Below are 21,154 nucleotides of genomic sequence, written 5' to 3'. Positions count from 1 at the left end.
AATAATAATATGCAGTTCTAACATAATACTCCAGCCCACCTGAGGGCATCTCAAAGTCTTCATTATTTTTTTTACAAGGTATGCAGATGCTCCACATATAAGAACCATTTACTCTGCATAACACAATGTAACAGTTTACAAGGTGCTGCAGTGCAATCAGCAGCCAAACCACACCAGAAAAAAATTGAGTGAACCCCCTTCTCCTTTAACAAAGTGTGCTTGGTTCTGTTTTGTGCATTACACAACACAAGTGACTAACGTCTTTTTGTCACCCCTGAAGGGCGGAGAAATATTCCCCGTAAGTGTTTCGATTAATAACCCTTTAGCAAGCATTATGTCTGCAGACACTACTGTGCCTGTCACTCCACAAAATGCTATTGAGGTTTGACAAGTTGTATTTTGAGTTTCACACACGCGATTGAAATATCATGCCCGTTTTTTAAACATTATTTAGGCAAGTTTTTGTGAGTGTCTCACAGTGGCGAATTGAATAATAATAACAATGAAAAGTTGAAGCTACATTCTCACCTGAGTTTGTTTCATGGCTTCCTTTAAGCTGTTGTGAATATCACACTCTTCATCAAGCTTAGACTTTAGGGTCACCATCTCCGTTGCCTGGAATATCACAAACAAAGTAAAAACACTTTGAAAAAAACCCTTGCCTATCACAAGAATTATATACTATCCAATGGGATCAGTTAGCTTTTCCTATTTACAAATCCCCTCACGGTGCTTCTGGACTTTGAGAGGCCCATGATGAGATAATCAGCTGGCTAAATAAGGATCTTCCTATTAAGATTATGTTTTCCAGATATTTTGTGAGCAAACGAATGAACGAATGAACGAACGAGTTAACATTTATTATTACTCCTTAAGCTTTTTCACAAATCAATACTCTACAAAAATAGGAACTATTTTCAACTTTCCACGTGGAGTGAATTATGACTTGTCCTCAAGTGTTTTAACTGGTATCTGGCCAGCGGACCACTGTGGACAGAGAACACTACTGAACAGAATTTTTAAAAGTCAGAATAGTAAAACAAATTGGGGGTTGTGTTTTTGTTTACCAGAGAGGCAGCCTTTTGCTCCATGGAATCTTTGACAGTCTTGTAAGCATTGGCATTCTCCATTGCTTCAGTTAGTTGTTGACGGAGTAAGATCACTTCAGAAGACACTGACAAGATAAAATGAGAGAGCCATCAATGGGGTCAATCTGAAGATATTGGAAGGAAATATATTTTTTAAAAGGGTTGCATCGAGTGCATAGGACCTGTACGGTACTGACATTTCACCAGAGTAAAAAGTCAGGAATGTATTAACACTGTGGGTTGGTTAACTGTTTTATATTCAATAATATAGTTCTGTCCTGTTGAAACATTTTTTGACCAATTCTTTAAAGAATTTAAAAGAAAATTTTGAGGGGAAAAAAAGATAAAAAAGGAGGGTTTGGTCTAAACGCAAATGATGGTCGGTCAAACGGATGAGCACAAACAAAACATTTAATTCTTTTGGCCTTACTTTGCAAATCCAGAGGCAAGACCAGCCATGCTATTTTGCTTGGATAAAAAGTAGGAACATGTTATCAAGTACGAGGGCTGACCAACATGTACATGTACACATGGAGTAGGCTATAATAGACTGTTCAAGCTATCTAACCACAGTTTGTCCGTTTTTTCCAAGGCAAGGGCAAAACAAAAAATCAGAAATCAGCCTTTAGTAGGAAAAATATCATGCCTGGGCGAGACTGAGTAAATTTCTCAAATACTCCAAATGACTTACACAGAGATCTATCTTCTTCTCCTCGTTTTCGATTTTCATCACCTCCTTCCGATGGTGGCTATTTAAAAAAACAAAAAAGCAACACAAATAAACTGTAAATTGAGAAAATCATCCCTGAGAGCAGTTTCTAGGCAAATATTTATAACAACATTTTTACAGGACCAGCAAAAGTCAAAACTTTGACAGAATGTTTCAACTCTAGGTAAAAGGCGAGGAACTCTCATTCAAAAACAAAAGACTGCCAGACTTGTCCAGTTAGACCAATGCTAAGAAACAATAGCCTCAGGCATGTGGTCCTGTATCCATTTCCAGACCTGGGGTCGATTTCACTAAGATAGTCTTTAAATAAGGACTAAGTCCTAAGACTCTTTAGGTGTTAATAAAAAACTTAAGGCTATTCCTAAACTCGTCCTAACTCAGTAAGACTAGTCTCAACTCTTTGTGAAATCCACCCAAAAGGATGCACATTTCAGCTGAATTAGACTGATCGCCATTTTGGCAAAAACACAGACCTATCTGTATTGTTTTGTTAAATTACTTATTAAAAAAAACTTACCTGGCCATTCTGAAGCTTGTCAACTTCTTTTTTCAATTCTTCTGAATACCACTTTTCCTCCTGGCAGAAAATAAAATAATGACACATCAAGAAGAAACACATGTTACTTTAACAAAATCAAAATACACACAGGCATTAAGTACTTCTTAAAATCTATCTTCATCTTTTACAATTACAACAGTTAAATAATCACTGTGTCATGGGTTGCAAACTTGTGTCCTTAGGCAATATGACCATCATTGCTTCGTCCAGCGTGTTGCGTAATGCACCCAAAAGAACACATTTACAGCAAGAGAAGTGGCTTGCCCCGGTGCGTTTCTGGCAGTGGCTGCTGAACGCCCCACAACATCTTGTTAGCCCTTAAAAGGTGCTGCATAAATCAGTCTCATAATTCACAAACTTAAACTAACTGTCTTTAAATGTTTCCCTTTATCCCAGCAACTTGAATACCTTCTTGCAGTTAGTGCCCTATATAAGACTTCAGTAAAATTAGTATTTATATTTCTTGGACCTGCATACCTTTAGTGACACCCGTAGATCTTCTAATTCTTGTCTCAATGCCAATACGTCACCATCCCTTTGAAAATAAAGACACATAATGATTTGGCAATTTATTATTTTTGGCATAATGAGCAGAAAGGACATTCTGCCCTAAACTGCAAAGGAAGCATTTGTCCAGCCTCCTATCTCAAGTGCCATATATTGCCAAAGAGGTTCATAATGTTGTTTTATTGTTTATTTATTGTATGGTTTATTCAACTGACACTATTCAAATTTAAACAGTTTGTAGTTCAACTTAATAATAATGACAGACATTTGGCACACAACTTTTTATGCCAAATGTCTGAAATGAGTGTCTGAACCCTCATTTGAAAAAGGTCAACAAAAGTATTGCTGTTGATGTCACTTTTTTAATACTTGAATTTTAGGAAACTCAATATATGTAGTATACTCAATACATTGCTTGTTTCCCATGTGTAAGACGGAGCCTTAAAACAGTGTTTAATATACTGACGACTGACAGCTAGCTTAAAAGGGTTGCATACTACCGGTTTTCAGTTGGATTTTTGCTTGAACGGACAAGACATGTTTACAAAGGAACCAAAACTTACCTGTTCTGTCAAGACAGAAATGTAACAAAGCAGTCAGTCCATGGATCCAAAAACAAAACACATAAAGCAATAGATTAATATTTATTTTAAAACACATCTTTATAATTTTTCTTGACCAAGTAGGTTTTTCTAAAATGAAATATATTCTAAGTTTCACAGCAAGAACAACCCAATATTAAAGGAACATTACAGAATTGGTTTTTGCTAACAAAACAGTGATAATCCACCATATACTGTACATAAACCGACAAACCTATAGAAGTTTGAGATTGATCGGCCATCTGGGTCACAAGAGAATAGTGAAAAACCTATTGCAATGTTTGCATTGCATCGTCGCCAAAATAAAAATGAGTAAAACGCACACTGAGCGATAAACTCCAAACGCGAAGTTAGATTATTTATTTCTCATCAAATATGACATTTGAGACAGAAATATTTCAACTATCATCATCATTAGACCATGTAAGTTTTATGTAAATCTGTGATCTTCATGATTTTTATTTCTTACCAATTCTGGAATGTTGTAATGTTCCTTTAAACTACTTGCCTTTGTACTTCCTATCATTCCACAATAAACCTTAATACTGACATTTCTTCTCTTTATGTTAATCTCTGATGTGCACTGTGCTTATTTGTTGTTTATAACCAGCCAATTGACCCGATATATAAAAAATTAATGTTTTGATTGATTCATTCTTGTATTAGGGTAAGGCAGTTTCTCCTTCGTATGGAACCTCTAGTCTAAATTATTAACTACAAAGGAAACCCACTGGGTGAATTTGGTTTAAATTATTAAGGCCTGCAAAAATGTCTAGCGCAGGATTTGAACCAAAGACCTCAAAATTAACGTGCTAGGACTCCAACAACCAACTGTGCTATCTAGCCTGATTTGGCTGCCTGATACTTCACAAAGGCAACGAAGGTGATTGCCTCCAGGCCCCCTGGTAAATGCCCTGCCCCCCGATTTCACGAAACTCATCGCAAGTAGCGACGCATCGTAGGGTTTGCGATGCGTCGCAGACCTAAGACACGTCGCGGCTGCGACGAGTTCCACAATCCATTTCACCAAACACGTCGTAAGCGCGACGAGTCGCAATACAAACTATTTTCACTCTTAGTAAAAACAACCCTTTGGACGAGGATGAACTGCTAAAGTTCTGCGGCTGTTTTATGTTGTGTACAACTTGGTCATGAAACAGTCGTGTATTATAGTTCATTCAAGATGGCGGACTAGGTTTTTTTTTTTTTTTTTTTTTATAATTATTTATTTGTTTAGTTGTTTTAGTTGTTTTAGTTTGTGTGTGTTCGTTTGTTATGCGTGTGTTTGTTTTCTTTTCCTTTACCCGTCCTTTTTTTTTTTTTTTTTGGGGGGGGGGGAGGGTAAATTTCCATTTGTTGTCTAGTGTCTTCCCGATTGGTTCACGGAAGTTACGTGTGGTAATTGTTATGTCCTTTCATGCATTTTGTGCGTAAAAAAATGAAACATAGCATTCTTACGACGACCCGTAACTTACGACGTGTTCTTCCTCGTTGTCAAGGAACTTGCGACGTATCCGACGCATTGTAACTTTGATGAAATCGATTTATACGCATCGCAACTTACGACGTGTAACCGGTCGCAACTTGCACTTGCGACGCGTCGCAGCGCTTCGTGAAATCGGGGGCTGGTGTCCTTGAAATGCTCCGGTAGATATTTAAAATTTCCTCATATGGGTGCCCTTTACAGAGGGAAAAAATTCCCTGGTGCCCTTGCCCTTTCGAAAATGAAGCATATAGGCCTGCAACCGATTTCACAAAACCCTAGGATTAATCCTATCTCCAATTAGAACGAGTAACTTGTCCCAACTTAAGATGGGTTCAATGCGTCCTAACGTCCAGGGATACGGAACACTACTTAGACCCAAGATGAATCCTAAGTTAGGAAGAGTTTCATGAAATCGACGGCTAGAACACCAACCTTTGATGAATGGCTCGCTGGGGATTCAACCTTAGGTGGTGTAGGTGTACCGAGACTCTCCTGAGGAGTGGGAGCGTTATGGTCGGACTCCCAATGCATTTGAAGCTTCTCTGGTGACGACAGTGTGGACATACACACTGGACAAATAAAGCCCTGTCCAAATAAAACAAGAAAATAAATCCAAAACAGTGAAAAATATTGTTGATCTTAAACAAACACAAGCTTGAAAAAGAATGATGATGGTTTTTGCATGTTTTGTATTCTGGTTTGCGGCTGAAAGCTGGTCACGTTGTGCTACATGTGTGTAGTGTAGTCTAGGGCATGAGATTTGCGCCGTTGTGAACTAGATGCTCGACAAGACATCGCACGTATTTTGCGGGAGATAGTTCCAGAAACCGGCATTAGGCTTAAGATTTTTGACTGGTTACAGCGCCCCCCAGAAAAGTATATTTTCACATTTCGTATTTTGGATTAAGGTGCGTTATAAATCACTGTAGCTCACTGGGGAAACCAGGACCCAGTTTCATACAGCTATTAAAGACACTGGACACTATTATTGGTAATTGTCAAAGACAAGTCTTCCCACTTTGTGTATCTCAACATATGCACACAATAATAAACCTGTGAAGATTTGAGCTCAATTGGTTGTTGAAGTTGCAAGATAATAAAAACAAGTTGTGTGCTTTCAGATGCTTGATTTCGAGACCTAAAATTCTAAATCTGAGGTCTCAAAATCAAATTTGTGGAAAATTACTTCCTTCTCGATAACTACATGACTTCAGAGGGAGCCGTTTCTCACAATGTTTTATACTATCACCAGCTCCCCATTACTCGTTACCAGGTAAGGTTTTATGCTAATAATTATTTTTAGTAATTACCAATAGTGTCCACTGCCTGGACACTATTGGTAGTAGACCGATCAATTTAAGCCCCGCCCCATTGCGTATTGACCAATCACAACGCAACGAAGGTCCGACACTAAGGTCAGACATGCGTGCGCGTCTGCTTGGCGCGCGCGGCAGAGTTGTGCAGAAAGGCATTGAAGAGCCCCACGTGTTCTTGCTCACACGTGTGTCGTGGGCGGAACCTACTGGATCGGTCTATTGTCAAAGACTAGTCTTCACAGGTGGTGTATCTCAACATATGCATAAAATAACAAACCTTCAATGCCCTTCTGAGTGACAATCATGCCAATAAACTGCGTGTAGCGGTGAATAATGTGGGCCAGGCCCACCGAAACACATAAACATCCCGCCCATTCAATTCATTCAAATGCAAATTTGACATAACTTTGATGTCGATATTTACCAATGGCTCCCACAATATGACCAAGGGTGACTTCAAAGGAATTATAACCAACCACGTGGAATTATGCCCACGAGTCAAGAGCATAAATGCAAAGAAGTTCTCACGGTTTTGTTGTACAGTTTGTAACAAGTCATCAGCACAATTTAAAACACAAAGAAAATACACTTTTACATTTCTCTCAGGAACTGAATAAAAATAGTATTTATTAAACTTTCCCTGGTGGATTTAGATATGTACATATTTCTTTTTTCTAGATATAGAATAGTATATTTGTTTTTTCGGGATGACAAATATTTATTCACATTGTACAGGTGGATTTTTATGTGCAGATGAAGTTTCTTTCTTTAGATGTTTTTCTCAGAAACGGGATGACCAATATTTATTAAACTTTTAAAGGTGGATTTTGATGTGTAGATTTGTTTCCTTGATAGTTATTTTAGATGTTTTTCTTAGAAACGGGATGACAATATTTATTAAACTTTAACAGGTAGATTTGTACATGCAGTTTTGTGCACAGCAATCATTAGCAAATGGCTGATTCCAGTGTGTCTGACAGGACAGTTTTAAGTGTCTCAATTTTTTAAAAGCCTAAAGAAAGAAAATCTGCATGGCTTAGCTACAAAAGTTATACTTTAAGTCAATGTAAAAATGTCCTAGTTTAATTATAAAAACACAGGATGAAACCAAATGACTAATGGCTGAATGAATGCAATATGAATTTAGCGTGACTGACGGAACCCCCAAACACAAATTTTCAGATTTTTCAGAATCCATTTTCATGTGATTTTTATTGTAAATTGTTGTCAAAATCAATCTTTGATACATAAACAATCAGAAAACATTATACTCAATAAACACAAAGCAGAGAATTCCATAACTGGGCTCTCCAAAAGCGTGACTGGCGGGACGTGACTGGCGGGACGTGACTGGTGGGACGTGACATTTTTTACAATTTTTAATGTTTTTCTCAGCATACTTAAAGCCATTGGACCCTTTCGCTACAGAAAAGAAAATCAAAGTTCACAGATTTACAAATAACTTACAGGGTTTAGAGAAGGTTGTGGTGAAAGACTTCTCTTGAAATACATGAGAAAACAGTTAAACAATATAAATTCTCGATAGCGAGAATTGCGGATTTATTTTAAACACATGTCATGACACGGCGACACGTGCGGATACAAGGGTGGGGTATCCCGTTATTTTCTCCCAACTCCGATGACCGATTGAGCCTAAATTTCCACAGGTTTGTTATTTTATATATAAGTTGTGGTACACAAAGTGTGGGACTTGGACAATACTGTTTACCGAAAGGGTCCAATGGCTTTAAACCATTTAAGGCCAAATAAATAAAAAAACAGTTGATCGTTTAGAGGAGGATGAGGGCCGTATTATTATTGCTATTATTATTATTATTGTTATTATTATTTTTTTTTTTCAAACCAAACAGACCACCAATTCATCAGTTTGAACCCACCGCAAACTTATTTTATATACATTTGTTGCATGAGGGTCCGATTATTACGCTAAAAAGATTTGCTGGTAGGCGTTCACTAATTTTGTTTTATGAAACATACGGTAACAATGTTCGAGAGCATCACGTTAGATTCGGGAAAAGCCCCTAGGCCCAGTCCATTTGAAAGGATGGATTTTTTTTTTACTTTACAAAAAAAAACAGTTAAAATAAAAAATAGTAAAAAAAAAGGATGCGCCCCCCAAAAAGGATGCGGGCGGGGAAGATCAACTGGTATTTTTTTTATTTGGCCTTAGTTTTTCAAAGGAAATGGTTAAAAACAACAATCAACAATGATAAAAAAACATACAAATAAACAAATGAATTCTAACATCATTTAAGTAATTTTTTTGACAGTTATGCCATGAAACACATTATTGTTAAGTTGCATTTAGTTGTGATGGGTCATTACGTAGGGATGTAATGACACATCGGTGCATCGCTAATTGTGATACCAAAATGTGAAACGGTATCATGATGGCCTGTATTTTTTTTTTTCACATGCAATTTCAGGAAATTGTTCTCTTAAATGTACAATATTTTTTATTATTACACACCACAGAACTGTCCAAAACAAAATTCCTTACTATTAACACAACTAAATATCAGGGAACAAACTGTTGATTTTATGTTGCACATAAATGTTACCAATTATTATGGGTTTATCTTATACTTTTTGCCTGTTTGAAGAGGTGCACTGCATACATGTAGGCCTACTTTTCATGACCTTTTTAATCCAGAATAAGCACATTTTAACAGATCTGAATACATTTAATCCTCTTATAAATAAAAGTTGTTCATCACAATCTATTAAAATATGTAAATGGATGTGACTGTACAGGCTAATTCATATTTGACTCAAAGTTTGCAACGTTTGAAAAACGAGACTTTTAGTTAAGGTCAATTGGATAGAAGATAGATTAAAATATATGCTTAAATCTTAAAAACAAGCGACTATTTCATGTTTTTGCTTGACTGACGGGACATTTCAACACCCATACCTAAAAAACTATAGTATGCATTCAAAATATTTCCAGTGGGTTTTAATTTTACCCTGGATTGGAGTAAAGGTATCAAAGCTGATATTTAACCACAAATAAATTAACTGGATGTGAACTACAACACACAGAAATCAAGATTGTTTAGCTAATTTAGGGTAAACACACCCCTTCCATATCCTTAAACTTCAAAGTGTCATAAGAACATATCAAATAACAGGAGATGAAAAACAAAAGTGGTTTCTGACAGCTTTGTTTGTGTACTTTGCATGAAATAATCATTTGAAAGCATTTAATGAACTTTAAAAATTCATGCAAGCGCAACATTTCTGTGGCGTCAGCCAAATATGATAGGCTTATAGAGAGAATAACTCTAGATAATTAACAGAGGTTGTCGTGGAGAAAAGTAAGGTAGCGGACATTACTCGGGAGGAGGCATGCACGCTTAGCACTAACTATGTTGCCGGCGCTGCTAAACAGCTGTTCGGATGGCACACACATTGCAGGTATGCATAAAAACTTACGCGCCATCCTCCCAAGTAATTTAAATCTGGGCTCGTTTATTTTCCACCATGAAAGGGGGTCGCTGTCTATAGGGATGAATGGCTCTGCAATGTAACGGCGAAGTTCTTCAGCAGCGAAGGCTCCGGGTTTGGTATCTGCGGGCTCTGATTGTTCATACAAGTCGGCGAAAAGTGACGCAAACTTGGTCTTCTTTGGGGGCAGTGCATCTGTGGGAACTGCGTCCGTTTCAGTCGTACCAGCTGCGGCAATTTCTATCATTTTCTCAATGACTTGATCTTTGAGTCCTTGCAAATCCTCAGGCTCAAGGAACGGGAGGCTTTTGAATCGGGGATCCATGAAACTGCAGATTTGCAGTATGCTGATTGCATACGTGCCCCGGTAAAGCTCGCCTAACTTCTCATTCATGGCCCTCTTCACGGCAGAAACTACACTGTTGTCAGTTGATGCATCGTCCAATAACTTTTCCAGTTGATGGATGCACGGCAGTAACCCGGACACGGTGACATAGTTCCCGCTAAAAATCTCCGTCATCTGCTTGATGGGTTCGAGGAGTTCAACAAGCTGTTCAATTGTTGAAAACTCTTCAACCGATGGCATCAGCTCTTGTTTCTTGAGCTCGATTAGCATGCTGCATACAGGTTGCTGTTGCTCAACAATTCGTGCTAACATGTCAAATGTGGAATTCCACGTAGTTTTGTCACCTTGCAACAGTTTATTTTGGGGGAATGCCAACATGTCTTGCTTCTTGGCGAGTTTGTTGGTTGCATTTGCATTTCCGTGAACAAATTCAACAAGTTTTGAGCATCTTGCTAAGGTTGTGTTGACTAGTTGAGTGTCGAGCCCTGCCCTAACGATCATGTTAAGGCAGTGGCCAAAACATGGCATGTGGGTCCACCCGATGTCTCGTATCGCTTTTGTCATGTTCGCTCCATTGTCCGTGGCAATTGCAGATAGGTTCCCTGCAGACAGATTCCAGTCCTTAAGAACCTTTTCCAGGGTAGATCCAATGCAGTCTGCATCATGTGGTGGGGGACACTCCATGTTTTCAAGAGTGTAACTTTTCAATTCCCAGGACGGACTTATGGAGTGAAAAGTTACAACCAAAAACTGTGACATATTATGTGCTGTCCATAGGTCCGTTGTCAGGGAGAAAAACGCTGATGTTTCGACGAAGGGAGCGATGGTGTTATTACGGAGGTCTTTGTACATCTTCGGAATAACTGAAGAAGATATAGTCTTCCTCGAAGGCAACACGTAACGCGGGTCAAACTTCTGAAGCATGCTGATGAATCCCGGCTCTTCCACAGTGTATATGGGTTTCAAGTCTCTAGCTATGTGAAAGGCCACCGCCTTAGTCAGCTCCTTTGCCTGGATACTTGTCGATGCGTACTGCCCCGCCTTCCTAAAAATCATCTGTAAAATATATATAAAAAAGAGTACGCTGGTATTAACTTATTAACTTGTTAAAACATCCATAATGATATAGAATCTCCCAAAAAAAGTAAAGGCATACAATGCAATGTATGTTCAAAATTAAATGGCACAAAGCTCATATACGATTGTATAATCATCAGACGTAATTCACAGTCACACTTCACACTCACAGTATATTTCATTTTCACAATCCACATTGTCTAGTTCAATAGTTTTTCTTGCTTTTCCCATTTTTCTACCTCTGAAAGGCAGTATGTTTTGTAAAAAATAAATATACATGTAATGATGCTATTTGCTAATGCTTCAGTTAGACCATTAAATAATTATGCATAATAAAATTACTCACTTCCATTGGTTGTTCAATTGAACTTGAATCTCCCGGTCCCTGTCCACTACTAGTAGTAGCTCGTCCAGTGACGTATGGCAAGGACGCTGTTGAATTGGCACTTGAAGATGGCTCACCCATTGTCATATCTCGGAATTCGAATGGGTGCTTAAATTTTAAATGATTCCTTAAACTTGATGTGCTCTGTGCATGGGATAGGGCCGTACCACACAAAGCACAAATTGCCTTGGACTGGTCAATGATGACTTTAGCATCATTGGGATCCGTATGAAAGCCAAAGAACTTCCAAATAGAACTCTTTGATCCTTTTTTCGGCACCAATTTTTTACTCCGAAGGAGCTCCGACGGCTGAGAGGACATGTTGAACACAGTAAGCTGTCAAGTAATGAGTTAAAGACGCATCACGCATATGCTTTAAAAAAGAAACAGCCCTAAGTTTAAGACGTAAACAGTAGGCCTGGGCGAATAATGTGAATATCCAGTTTATGGCGAATAGCAACTGTAACTGCGAATACCGTTTTTGACCCAACCGAATATTCACAAGGAGCGCGGATACCTATTATTAAACCGATAGTCCTCTAAATACAACCAAACAACCAGATTCCTAAATCTGCGATCGTCAAAAACTTCTATTGAGACAGCATAAAACAGCATAAAATATGTATTGAACTATGCTCACCTCCGTTAAGAGTTAAAACAATGACATTTCCAACGTTAGCAAATTACCATTTTTAAATTAGATCTGGTTATTTCTGTAAATTAAGCGAGTGACACTCTCTAACAATTATATCAATCTGCCCTTTTACGTTACCCTGTTTCCAACATTCATACACACAAGTCAACAGACCTACAAAGTCTCACGCATTAGTCGTGAGACTCACGCATTTGGGCTCTGTCTCATGCTCACACCCACAGCAACATTTTCTCATGCATTGGGGCCAGACCGGGAAGAAACAATTTTTACGCCAATGCATTGCCAAATCCCGCTCGTGTGTACAAAAAATGCAATCTACAAAATTTGCACAATCTTCAGATTGCACGCAGTTTATTAGAACCATCAACTTGAGCTGCCATACAAACAGAGCGAAAATTTGCAGATTGGGGGGGCGGTGAGCTTTGAAAAATCTCACGCATAGCTGGCCTCTGGACTTGGCATCTCTGAAGTCAATGGGTCACAAGATCTCATTCAGTGAGTTGGGCTCACTACCTTAAAAGCACGTGGTTACTGGGGAAAAAAAATATTTGAATATCCGGTTAATCTGATAGTTCGCCAGCGGTTAACCGAATACCAAATTTCACTATTCGCCCAGCACTAGTAGCATTTTACATCATAAATACAATGGATTACATTACAACCCAACCCCAAACATAATAATCCTCTGTCGTTGACAATAAAAAGAGAGGAGGCTGCGTGATCTATGCCTCAAGATGGAGTGCAGTTTGTCTCGGACTCTCCGCAGTGTGTCAATCAAGTCAGTGCCAGTCGGCGTACTCAAAGGAATCAAAGTCCACTTAAAGACAATCCCAGGAAAGTTACTTGTGCCTGGTATATTTTGTGTGGTTGTGAGGTACTGAGTGTGCTTAAAGCATTTGCCGACGATCAGGGATAATAGGAATCAGGTTACTTGGTTGTAATTAGAGGACTATCCAGTCTATTAATAGGTATCCGCACCCCTTACGGATATCCAGTATCAAAAACGGTATCTGCGGTTACGGTTAGAAAAAGCTATTTCCATTAACCGGACATTCTAATTAATCGCCCAGGCCTAATGTTCATAATATTAATGCTATCCTCTTGCCTCTTGTTCCCCTGCTGCAGCCACTGGACGAGACTGTTGAGAAGTGTTGCCTGATGATCTACCAGCCTGTTGGATAATGACAAAATTGGGAAACAAATTTATATTTTTTATTTGTGATTTTTACCCTTACACCAATGTTTGTTAGCACTGTATACTGACTCTGTACTTTCCCGAGTAATGTGAAAAAATATCACATGCATTTTACTCCGGTGGGAATCGAACCCACGACCCTTGCATTTCGAGAGCAGCGTCTTTCCAACTAGACTACCGAACTAGCCTGGTAGCTAGAGGCAATTCGAGGCAAATTTATATTTACGAAATGTTTCACAAGGCATTACACGAAAAACCGTATAATATTAAGTAATAAGGTTTTGGGATTGTGCAACAGTTTCTGAGCTGTCTCCCATTGTCAACCAGGATCATTCGAAGATGCAAATGAAAAAATGAGTACAGAGTCCCAGCCAAGTGACTCTAGCATCCCCCCACCCCCCCAATGTTCAATGATGTTAACCCCAGCCTGAGCACAGACTGCACAAAATGAGAACTGTTCTGTTGAACGGGGTCCAGGGCCGGGATTGTTGTAGGTTGTAGCTGTCGGAAGCGTTTATCTTCCATATCCTGCCACCACTTTGTCACTCATTTTTACATTCTCATTTAGGTAAATTTAGATAATATTTTATTTAATTATGGATTTATAAATGAATAGTGGTGGAAGGATTCTGGAAGGATACGGAAACATTTCCAACTCTTGAAAGAATGAAGTATAATTTAATGTAGTATTTATTGAATGAAAGTTGTCTAAAATTGTAAAGTATTTTAGTAACGCTGGAATTGCCCCAGTCCAGTTAATAGTTGAAGTAATCATGACCCTTCTCTCGATTATCGCAACTAGAATTGCCCACATCAAACTTTCAATTATTCAAAATCAAAGCTATTCTAAAAGTAAAATATAGTTTGTGTACAGTAGGCCTACATCAAGATCCAGACGTCAATGCCGTTTTACTTTTCATGACTGTTGCTCCAACAAGAAAGGAGCTGGGTTCCAAGGAGCTGTTCAAATTGCATCAATTCAAAGATCAACATGATCAATCAAGTCTCTGACACTGTCGGAAATACACGACTTACTGCAAGTGCATTACACTATCTGGGCTCAAAACTTACCTCAACTGCATCCTTCGTTTTCTTCTTAAATCTCTTTAGCGCTTCCATTGTGGAACGTCAGTCTTGTGGTCGTTAGTATAAAAAACTATATGTAACGATCAATGTTGTTCTAGGGTCACAATAAATAAAGTTTATCCCGTGTTTTGGTGGTCAGTTTGCTGTCGCCCCTCCCACAAAATTATCACTTGTTGGGGGATCATGAGAGGGATCGGAGAGTACGAGGTGTTACAACCTCGTTGCCAGAGAGGGCCGCGGTACGTGAACGATCGATCTCGCCGGATCGCACAGCTGGTATCCTGTATAATTAATTGCTACTGTCCCAACTATAGTTGGGACATCCCAACTTCTTTAGTCTCGGCCATAGATCGCATTGCGCCGCGTAGTGGTAAAGTGCCGTTGTTGTATGCCCGGTCCCAACTATAGTTGGGCTAATTCTCAAGTTGGGACGGAACTCACTGCAAGTGAAACGTCAAAGCAAACCGATGATCGCGGATGATAGATTACCGCAACAAAAATAATTGGCACTCGATTGTCTTGTTTTCACATCATAAACACGAATCTGAAAGAAATGGATGTGAGTGCAACATACAGCTTTAGCCTGCCAGGACGACGGATCGATGGCGGCAGATTCCTGGAGGTTGCTAATGATCTCCTTGTCTTTCGAAAGTTTGATGATGTTCTGAGAATGTGCAGCGCAACTGACAATGTACTCCCGTTGGTGAAACTGAAAAAGGGCATCATCAATAATGGCAGTGTCGGTGTTGATGATGAGAACAACAGGGCATTGGGCAGAGATGAGATGGATGAGGACATCACCAACCGAACAACACAAGAACTTAATGCCAAAAAGTATATTGATTTTGATTTATTATATGTCATAAACACAGCGAAATGTCTTTCTTGCAATTGAAGAGTCTTGCAATAAACATGAATAATTAATGGTTATATTTCTGCTATATATAATAAATACAAGAGAACGAAACGTTCAAGAAAAAGAAAGGCCTTTTTTATGTTTCCTCAAAATATCTCAACTATACTTTCGTATCCATCTCCATCCAAGGATTTGAGTTTGACACGTACATGGTATGCACAAGTTTGACCTGCCAGACACTTGAGTCCTAGAACTACTGAGTACTGTCTATCCTATGTATGAGGTTTTGTTCCGTTATCGTCTCCCATAGGCATAAGATAACGGGAGTCGATATTATTTGTTTTAATCCAAATGATCCCAATCAATCAGAGCAGTCCTCAAATTTCTAGCTCTGGGTTGGGTCTATGGAACGGACGTACACCCATCCTCCCTGCTGCAGCAGGGAGGATGGAGCGTTACGATCATAGCAACTAGGCCTATCCTATAGAACTAGAGAATGGTCGATGCCGGGATGGTTAAGTTAATTACTTTTGGCAACGCAAATATTGAACAAGATGGTGGGTGAGAACTTAAGAACTGATTAGTTATAAAATGACGGTATTTAAATTTTATGTTTCCATAATTTTGTTAATCCTGACCATTTCTTTTGACAGGAGTTTCCATGAATCCTTATGCATCCTAGCCATACAGGCTTATGCAGAGACGGACCAGTGGGACAGGGTGACTCCATTCCTCACTCAGTACTATGAGGCAGTGGCCAGATACCCTGTCATTATCATTAAATTATGGTAAGAAATATATTTCTTCAAGACTTGCATTGCACACACATGATAGAAATGGAAATTGAAGGGGTACGTGTTGCACAGGTTAGCAGGTGTGCATGGGATGAGTACTTCAGGCATTCCTCGTTTACGCAGCTAGCGCAGAAATCTAACGCTTCAAAGCAGAGAATGGTAATCAAAAGCACAGAATTCAGCAGTAAGCAGAGCCATAAAATTGGGCCCCTACCAGATTGGAGATAGAAGAGCGGAAGATCATTTAATATGCTGAGTGTGTGGACACCCTTTGGGAAATTTATATATTAATGTTTTTCTTATGTTTTATTCTTTCAGTATACTACTTCATGTGAAGGTCAACAACTTATCGGCTGCAGAGACTCTCGCCTTGGAATGGCTCTCGGACAACGTCAACCAAACCTTACCACAGTACTCCTCAATTCTTGAACTTCTTCTTTCCCATGTGCTGCTCCCACAAACTAAGATTGAGCAAGCTAAAGAACTGGTGGAACTGAACCCTCAACTTAGCCCTGAGAAAAAGATGACTCTCTTGAAATACTTGGAGAAAGTCGAAGAGGATCTGAGAGTAAAGAAAGCAGTTACAGATAACCAATCCACAAATGGTTAGTTTATTGTACAAGGCCCAGATTCATAAAGCTGTTAAGCAGAAAGTGCTGCTTGACAACTTTCGGTGCTAAGCAAAAATTGAGTGGGACACCAGTCACAACAATGCAAACTTAATGTTACTTTAGCTTTTGGTTGTTGCAATACTGCTTGACAAATTGTTGTGCAAAGCAAAATATGAGTAGGAAACCAGTCACAACAATGCAAAACTAATGTAACTTTGGCTGGTAACCTGTTTTTGTTAAGAAATATTTTTCTTTGTCTAGCAAGTTTTTGTGCTTACAGGTTTTTCAAAATTTGGCCCTGCTCTCTAGTTTTCTATAATTTAGGCTGCAGAGCTAACCAATTCAAATGCAGTATTTCTAGGAACTGTCCCAAATGAATCAAACTAAAATAACCTTAAGCTGTGAAGTCTTGATTGTCGCTGGCAGTTGCAGCACAAAATCACAGAATTAATTACTTGTAATGTATGAAACAGACATCTGTATCAAGAGCAAAATGTTGATGGTTTTGGCACTTGGACTCGCCAACATTTTTGTTTTGATTTTTTATAAGGGGGTGATTTTTTTAAGGTACAATATTTAACAACCAGGAGACCCAATTCCTATGCCTTCGATCAATATTAAGCCAGTCAGTCAAAAATCGACTCTGCCCGAAGTTTCTGATGAAGTGATAATAGACATTTGTGCAAGCTACATAGTGGCAGTACTGAATCAATCAAAATAAACCCAGATCATGATCTTATTCTTGAGAATTGTATGTGGTTTGGTCTAAAGTGATAAAAATTGTTTCCAAATCACTTAAACAATTAGCTCTGAAATCACGTTTTTGCTACTCTCTCTTGAATTAATGAAGATTGTTTGATTTTACATCCATAGATACCGGAGGGTCTAGTTTACTACGTATCATTCAACGCCTTGGTCAGTTGATCACTAGACTGGTACCCATCGCAGGACTACGTTACATCAGGGACATAGCATGCCTAGGATTCTTCATATATCTTATTGCAGTTCGCACAAATCTAGGTTTGTATTTATAATTCCCTACTTTCACTTTTTTCTGTCCAACAGCACTCTGCACTAGAAGCTTAGTACCCAGATCTCAGACAAACGTAACAAATTTTACTAACTTGTGCGCCCGTACGTGTCCGGGTTTAAGTATTGCTACCCTATACTTAAGTGCAGCTTGGCGCTTTAACGACGCAGTGATCGCGCATAAGTGGTGGAATGTTTGTCTGACAGCCGGGCATTTTCAGCAAAAGTGACGTCATAGTGCACTAATGATGTCACTTATGCGCACAATGCCCAGCTGTTTTTTTTTTAGTGCAGAGTGCTATCGAAGCTTTGACCCGGTAGAACGACGTGATCACTGATGAAGTCAAAATGTTCTTTTATTTGTAGATGGAAAGACTTGCTACATGTTTGTTCAGGGACTACATGTTGGGTCCTGTCTGGTTGTAAGTTGAGCAAGTTCAATATTACTCTGTCTTTCTGTGGACTGCTTGAAATAGGCCCAAGATTCCTTACGCCCGAGAACTGACCTTGGGGTTAACATGGTTAAGCGCACAAGTATGCTAAGCACATAAGATCTTGCTTAGCAGACAGGGGTTACCAGCCAATATGAGATGTAGTTCTATTATGACTGGTTCCCTGCTAATAATTGCTCAACAAGCAACTTTCTCCAAATCAACAGCTTTTCTCAGAGCAACACTCCTTCCAAAAGACATTTATGCATGATCGTACCTACAACATTTACTATAAGAACTTTCTCTGCTGGGCAGTGCTATGAAATGTGTCCAACATCTCACCAATAACCCATTCCGAGTTAGATTTGAAAGATGTCTGGTACAATGACTTGCTTAGTCACAGTGTACTGCTTAGTACATTTGAATTCCTCAGACTATAGAGACAGTTGCTATGTCAAGAGGTTCGTATAGCAACCTCCAGATGAGCAAACCCTGGTACCATTGTGCCACACACATCTATTCAGAATTTTGTAAGGGTTTTCACCGTCTCTTGTGTAACTAAGCAAAAGCTTGCCCCTAATCATTAGACATATTTTAAGTTAAATTCAAATTTAAGTGGTAACTTGTAATCAAGCATGTCATTGTACCTGACAATATTCAAATCTAACACGCAAATGGCTTCTATCTCCAGTTTTAAGAGATCGGCATAAAAAGGGGTTTTAACCATAAGTTTCCAATTTGACTTTGACAGATATACAGTCCAGTGTCTCCAATGCTGCAGTACTATGGAGTGGCATCGTCCGCATATGGCGCTCGCTTTTTGCTCCCTTCCATCTCATGTCTACAGCTTAATGCGGGGAACCAGTGATACAAAACAAGATTGCCTTCCGTCGAGTACTATCATCATCATTGATTCACTGCAACTTGGGCTTGCATTGGGGATGACAACTGATGTGCCAGACATCCCGTTTCATCCACCCTTCCACGTCACTAACGTGGTTTTTAAAAATTATCTCAAGATTTGAATTTTTTTTTTTTTTATTTTTTTTTATACTTTTTACTTGGGTGTGACTGTCTTCTATAATCAACGAACAAAGATATTGACAAAATATTGAGCCTGCCAATTAATGATAGAGCGACGGTATGTTAGTCCGGAGGTTGCAGGTTCAAGTTCCGTACTAGTCCATTTTTCATGTTTCAACCCCAAATTAAGTGTAACAGCTTCAACATCATCAATATCACACAGGCATGCACTTTCATTGCAAAGATGTAGCAGTATACATACAACACAAACATGGTAACCCTGCAATGTGATAGGTTTGTGCTCCGTTCCTGCAAATTTTGCAGAAAATAGAAAGTAATACTGTAAGTGATAAAAAAGATAGTTGTTTAAAATTCCTCTGTCACGCACTTCATCATAATAATAATAATAATACCAACACTTACAAAGCGCCTTAATCATGTTGACATGCTCTAGGGCGCTGAACATGGCATTACTAATGGAGAAATATTTAAAAAAAATAAGAACCTGATAATTTATGCTGAGAGGTTTATTTAACAATTGTGCTTCCTTGTTTACTATCCATGAAAATGATTATTACCAAGAATTAATTTGTTTGAATTATTGTTTACCTTTTAAATTTAATAAGGATAATAACAGGGTGAATAATGTCATCTTTTTCAAGTTTTTTATGATTACGTAGTCTGAATTGATATTATGGCAAGTGAGTGAATTTAAGTCGCAATCATCTTTTAGTGTTGAACCAACCTTCTTCCCCGGGTTACCCACATGGAAATTATAACGAGGGAATAAAAGGCTAGCGACAATTGCTTATTACTAAAAATTCTAAAAATTCAGGATTAACAACAAAATAAGCAAACTGTCTTTGGGATGAGTGACAATGCTTGCTGACATGTACAGTGCAATATTTATAAAGCAATATACAAGATGATTATTTAATTTAGCAGTCAACAATACAGTTGTTCCTAATTCATTTGTATGTAAACAGCAACCATATTTCTTGTTTAGTAAGAGTTGTTTTATAAGGAGAAATAAATGGCACTTGGTTTTAATGAAGAGATATGATCAAATACAAATATTTTTGTAGAAAGCAAAATTTTACCTGTTTAACCTTACCGCTGTCATATTAGTGTCAACATTGGGAGGAAGTAATGACAGGCATGATATTCTACATACTTCAACCTGTTTTTCTATGTTTTCATCCCTGGGAAATATCAGTATTTTCTTTTAATAATAAGGGCTGAAAAGTACATTAGAAACTATTTACTTGATCAAAAATATCCTTAGAAAGTTGGGTATAATAACTTGAAAAGTGTATTGAAAAGTCTCCCAAAAAGAAGAGGAGTTTTGATAGCGTAGAAGAAATTTTGCAGATTTAAAAAGTGATTGATAAAGTGTTAAGTACAGTACATGTAGAGGAATGGTAAGCTTATGTATGAATTTAGCATGGTTGGATTTTGTATTTGTTGCCAATTAACTTATTTGAGGTGATAGGTTTTTGTTCTGGTATCCATGAATTAATACAAGTTATTGAACGAGTTATAATCGAAGAGGTACTTTAAAACTTTCCCCTTATACACAGGTAAATTGCAGTTTATTGTACATTTAATTTTTCCTATCAGGTTTGTTATTTTACCATAGTTAGTTATGAAGATTGAATTTATACTTATTTTAAAGGCACTGTACACGTTTGGTAATTGTCAAAGACCCGTGTTTTCACTTGGTGTATCCCATCATAAGCATACAGCAAATTTGGGCTCAATCGGTCATCTAAGTTGCGAGAAAATGATGAAAGAAAAAAAAAACCTTGTTGGACGAATTTGTGTGCTTTCAGATATGAATAAAAGACTTCTCGCTAGAAGTCTTTTATTATTTTAGTGAGAAATTACCTCTTTCTCAAAAACTACGTTAC

The 21,154-nt window shown here is 38.4% G+C and overlaps 2 protein-coding genes across 4 annotated transcripts in view; one reads left to right on the top strand and one right to left on the bottom strand.

Annotated features, from left to right (window-relative positions):
• LOC117306799 (early endosome antigen 1-like) overlaps positions 1-14,674 on the bottom strand; it is a 38,583-nt gene extending 23,909 nt beyond the window's left edge. For both annotated transcript variants that reach the window (XM_033791318.1, XM_033791319.1), the window contains exons 1-9: positions 14,486-14,674; positions 13,325-13,390; positions 5,405-5,557; positions 3,448-3,452; positions 2,855-2,912; positions 2,336-2,395; positions 1,780-1,837; positions 1,068-1,174; positions 529-615 (exon numbers count right to left, since the gene is read on the bottom strand). In XM_033791318.1, coding sequence (XP_033647209.1) covers positions 529-615; positions 1,068-1,174; positions 1,780-1,837; positions 2,336-2,395; positions 2,855-2,912; positions 3,448-3,452; positions 5,405-5,557; positions 13,325-13,390; positions 14,486-14,533 — 642 coding nt within the window. In that variant the 5' untranslated portion in view covers positions 14,534-14,674. The remainder of the gene's footprint in view (positions 1-528; positions 616-1,067; positions 1,175-1,779; positions 1,838-2,335; positions 2,396-2,854; positions 2,913-3,447; positions 3,453-5,404; positions 5,558-13,324; positions 13,391-14,485) is intronic.
• Positions 14,675-14,955: 281 nt separating this feature from the next.
• LOC117307216 (peroxisome assembly protein 26-like) lies at positions 14,956-20,984 on the top strand. 2 transcript variants are annotated; one of them, XM_033791903.1, is made up of 6 exons: positions 14,956-15,334; positions 16,010-16,144; positions 16,469-16,755; positions 17,635-17,781; positions 18,157-18,212; positions 18,973-20,984. In XM_033791903.1, exons 1-6 carry the CDS (start codon positions 15,054-15,056, stop codon positions 19,087-19,089), a joined length of 1,023 nt encoding a protein of 340 aa, XP_033647794.1. In that variant the 5' UTR covers positions 14,956-15,053; the 3' UTR covers positions 19,090-20,984. The 2 variants fall into 2 exon arrangements, with proteins under 2 accessions (XP_033647794.1, XP_033647795.1); XM_033791904.1 differs by lacking the exon at positions 18,157-18,212.
• The last annotated feature ends 170 nt before the right edge of the window (positions 20,985-21,154 follow it).

The sequence above is a fragment of the Asterias rubens genome, chromosome 2 (genome assembly GCF_902459465.1).
Source record: "Asterias rubens chromosome 2, eAstRub1.3, whole genome shotgun sequence".
Taxonomy (NCBI): Eukaryota; Metazoa; Echinodermata; class Asteroidea; order Forcipulatida; family Asteriidae; genus Asterias; species Asterias rubens.
This window is presented reverse-complemented; position numbering and strand designations above follow the sequence as displayed.

Coding starts and splice junctions, on each gene's coding strand:
- LOC117307216 (XM_033791903.1), top strand. CDS start 15,054: ATGGATGTGAGTGCAACATACAGCTTTAGCCTGCCAGGACGACGGATC. Junction 16,145..16,468: donor GTCATTATCATTAAATTATG/GTAAGAAATATA, acceptor TTATTCTTTCAG/TATACTACTTCATGTGAAGG. Junction 16,756..17,634: donor AGATAACCAATCCACAAATG/GTTAGTTTATTG, acceptor TTACATCCATAG/ATACCGGAGGGTCTAGTTTA.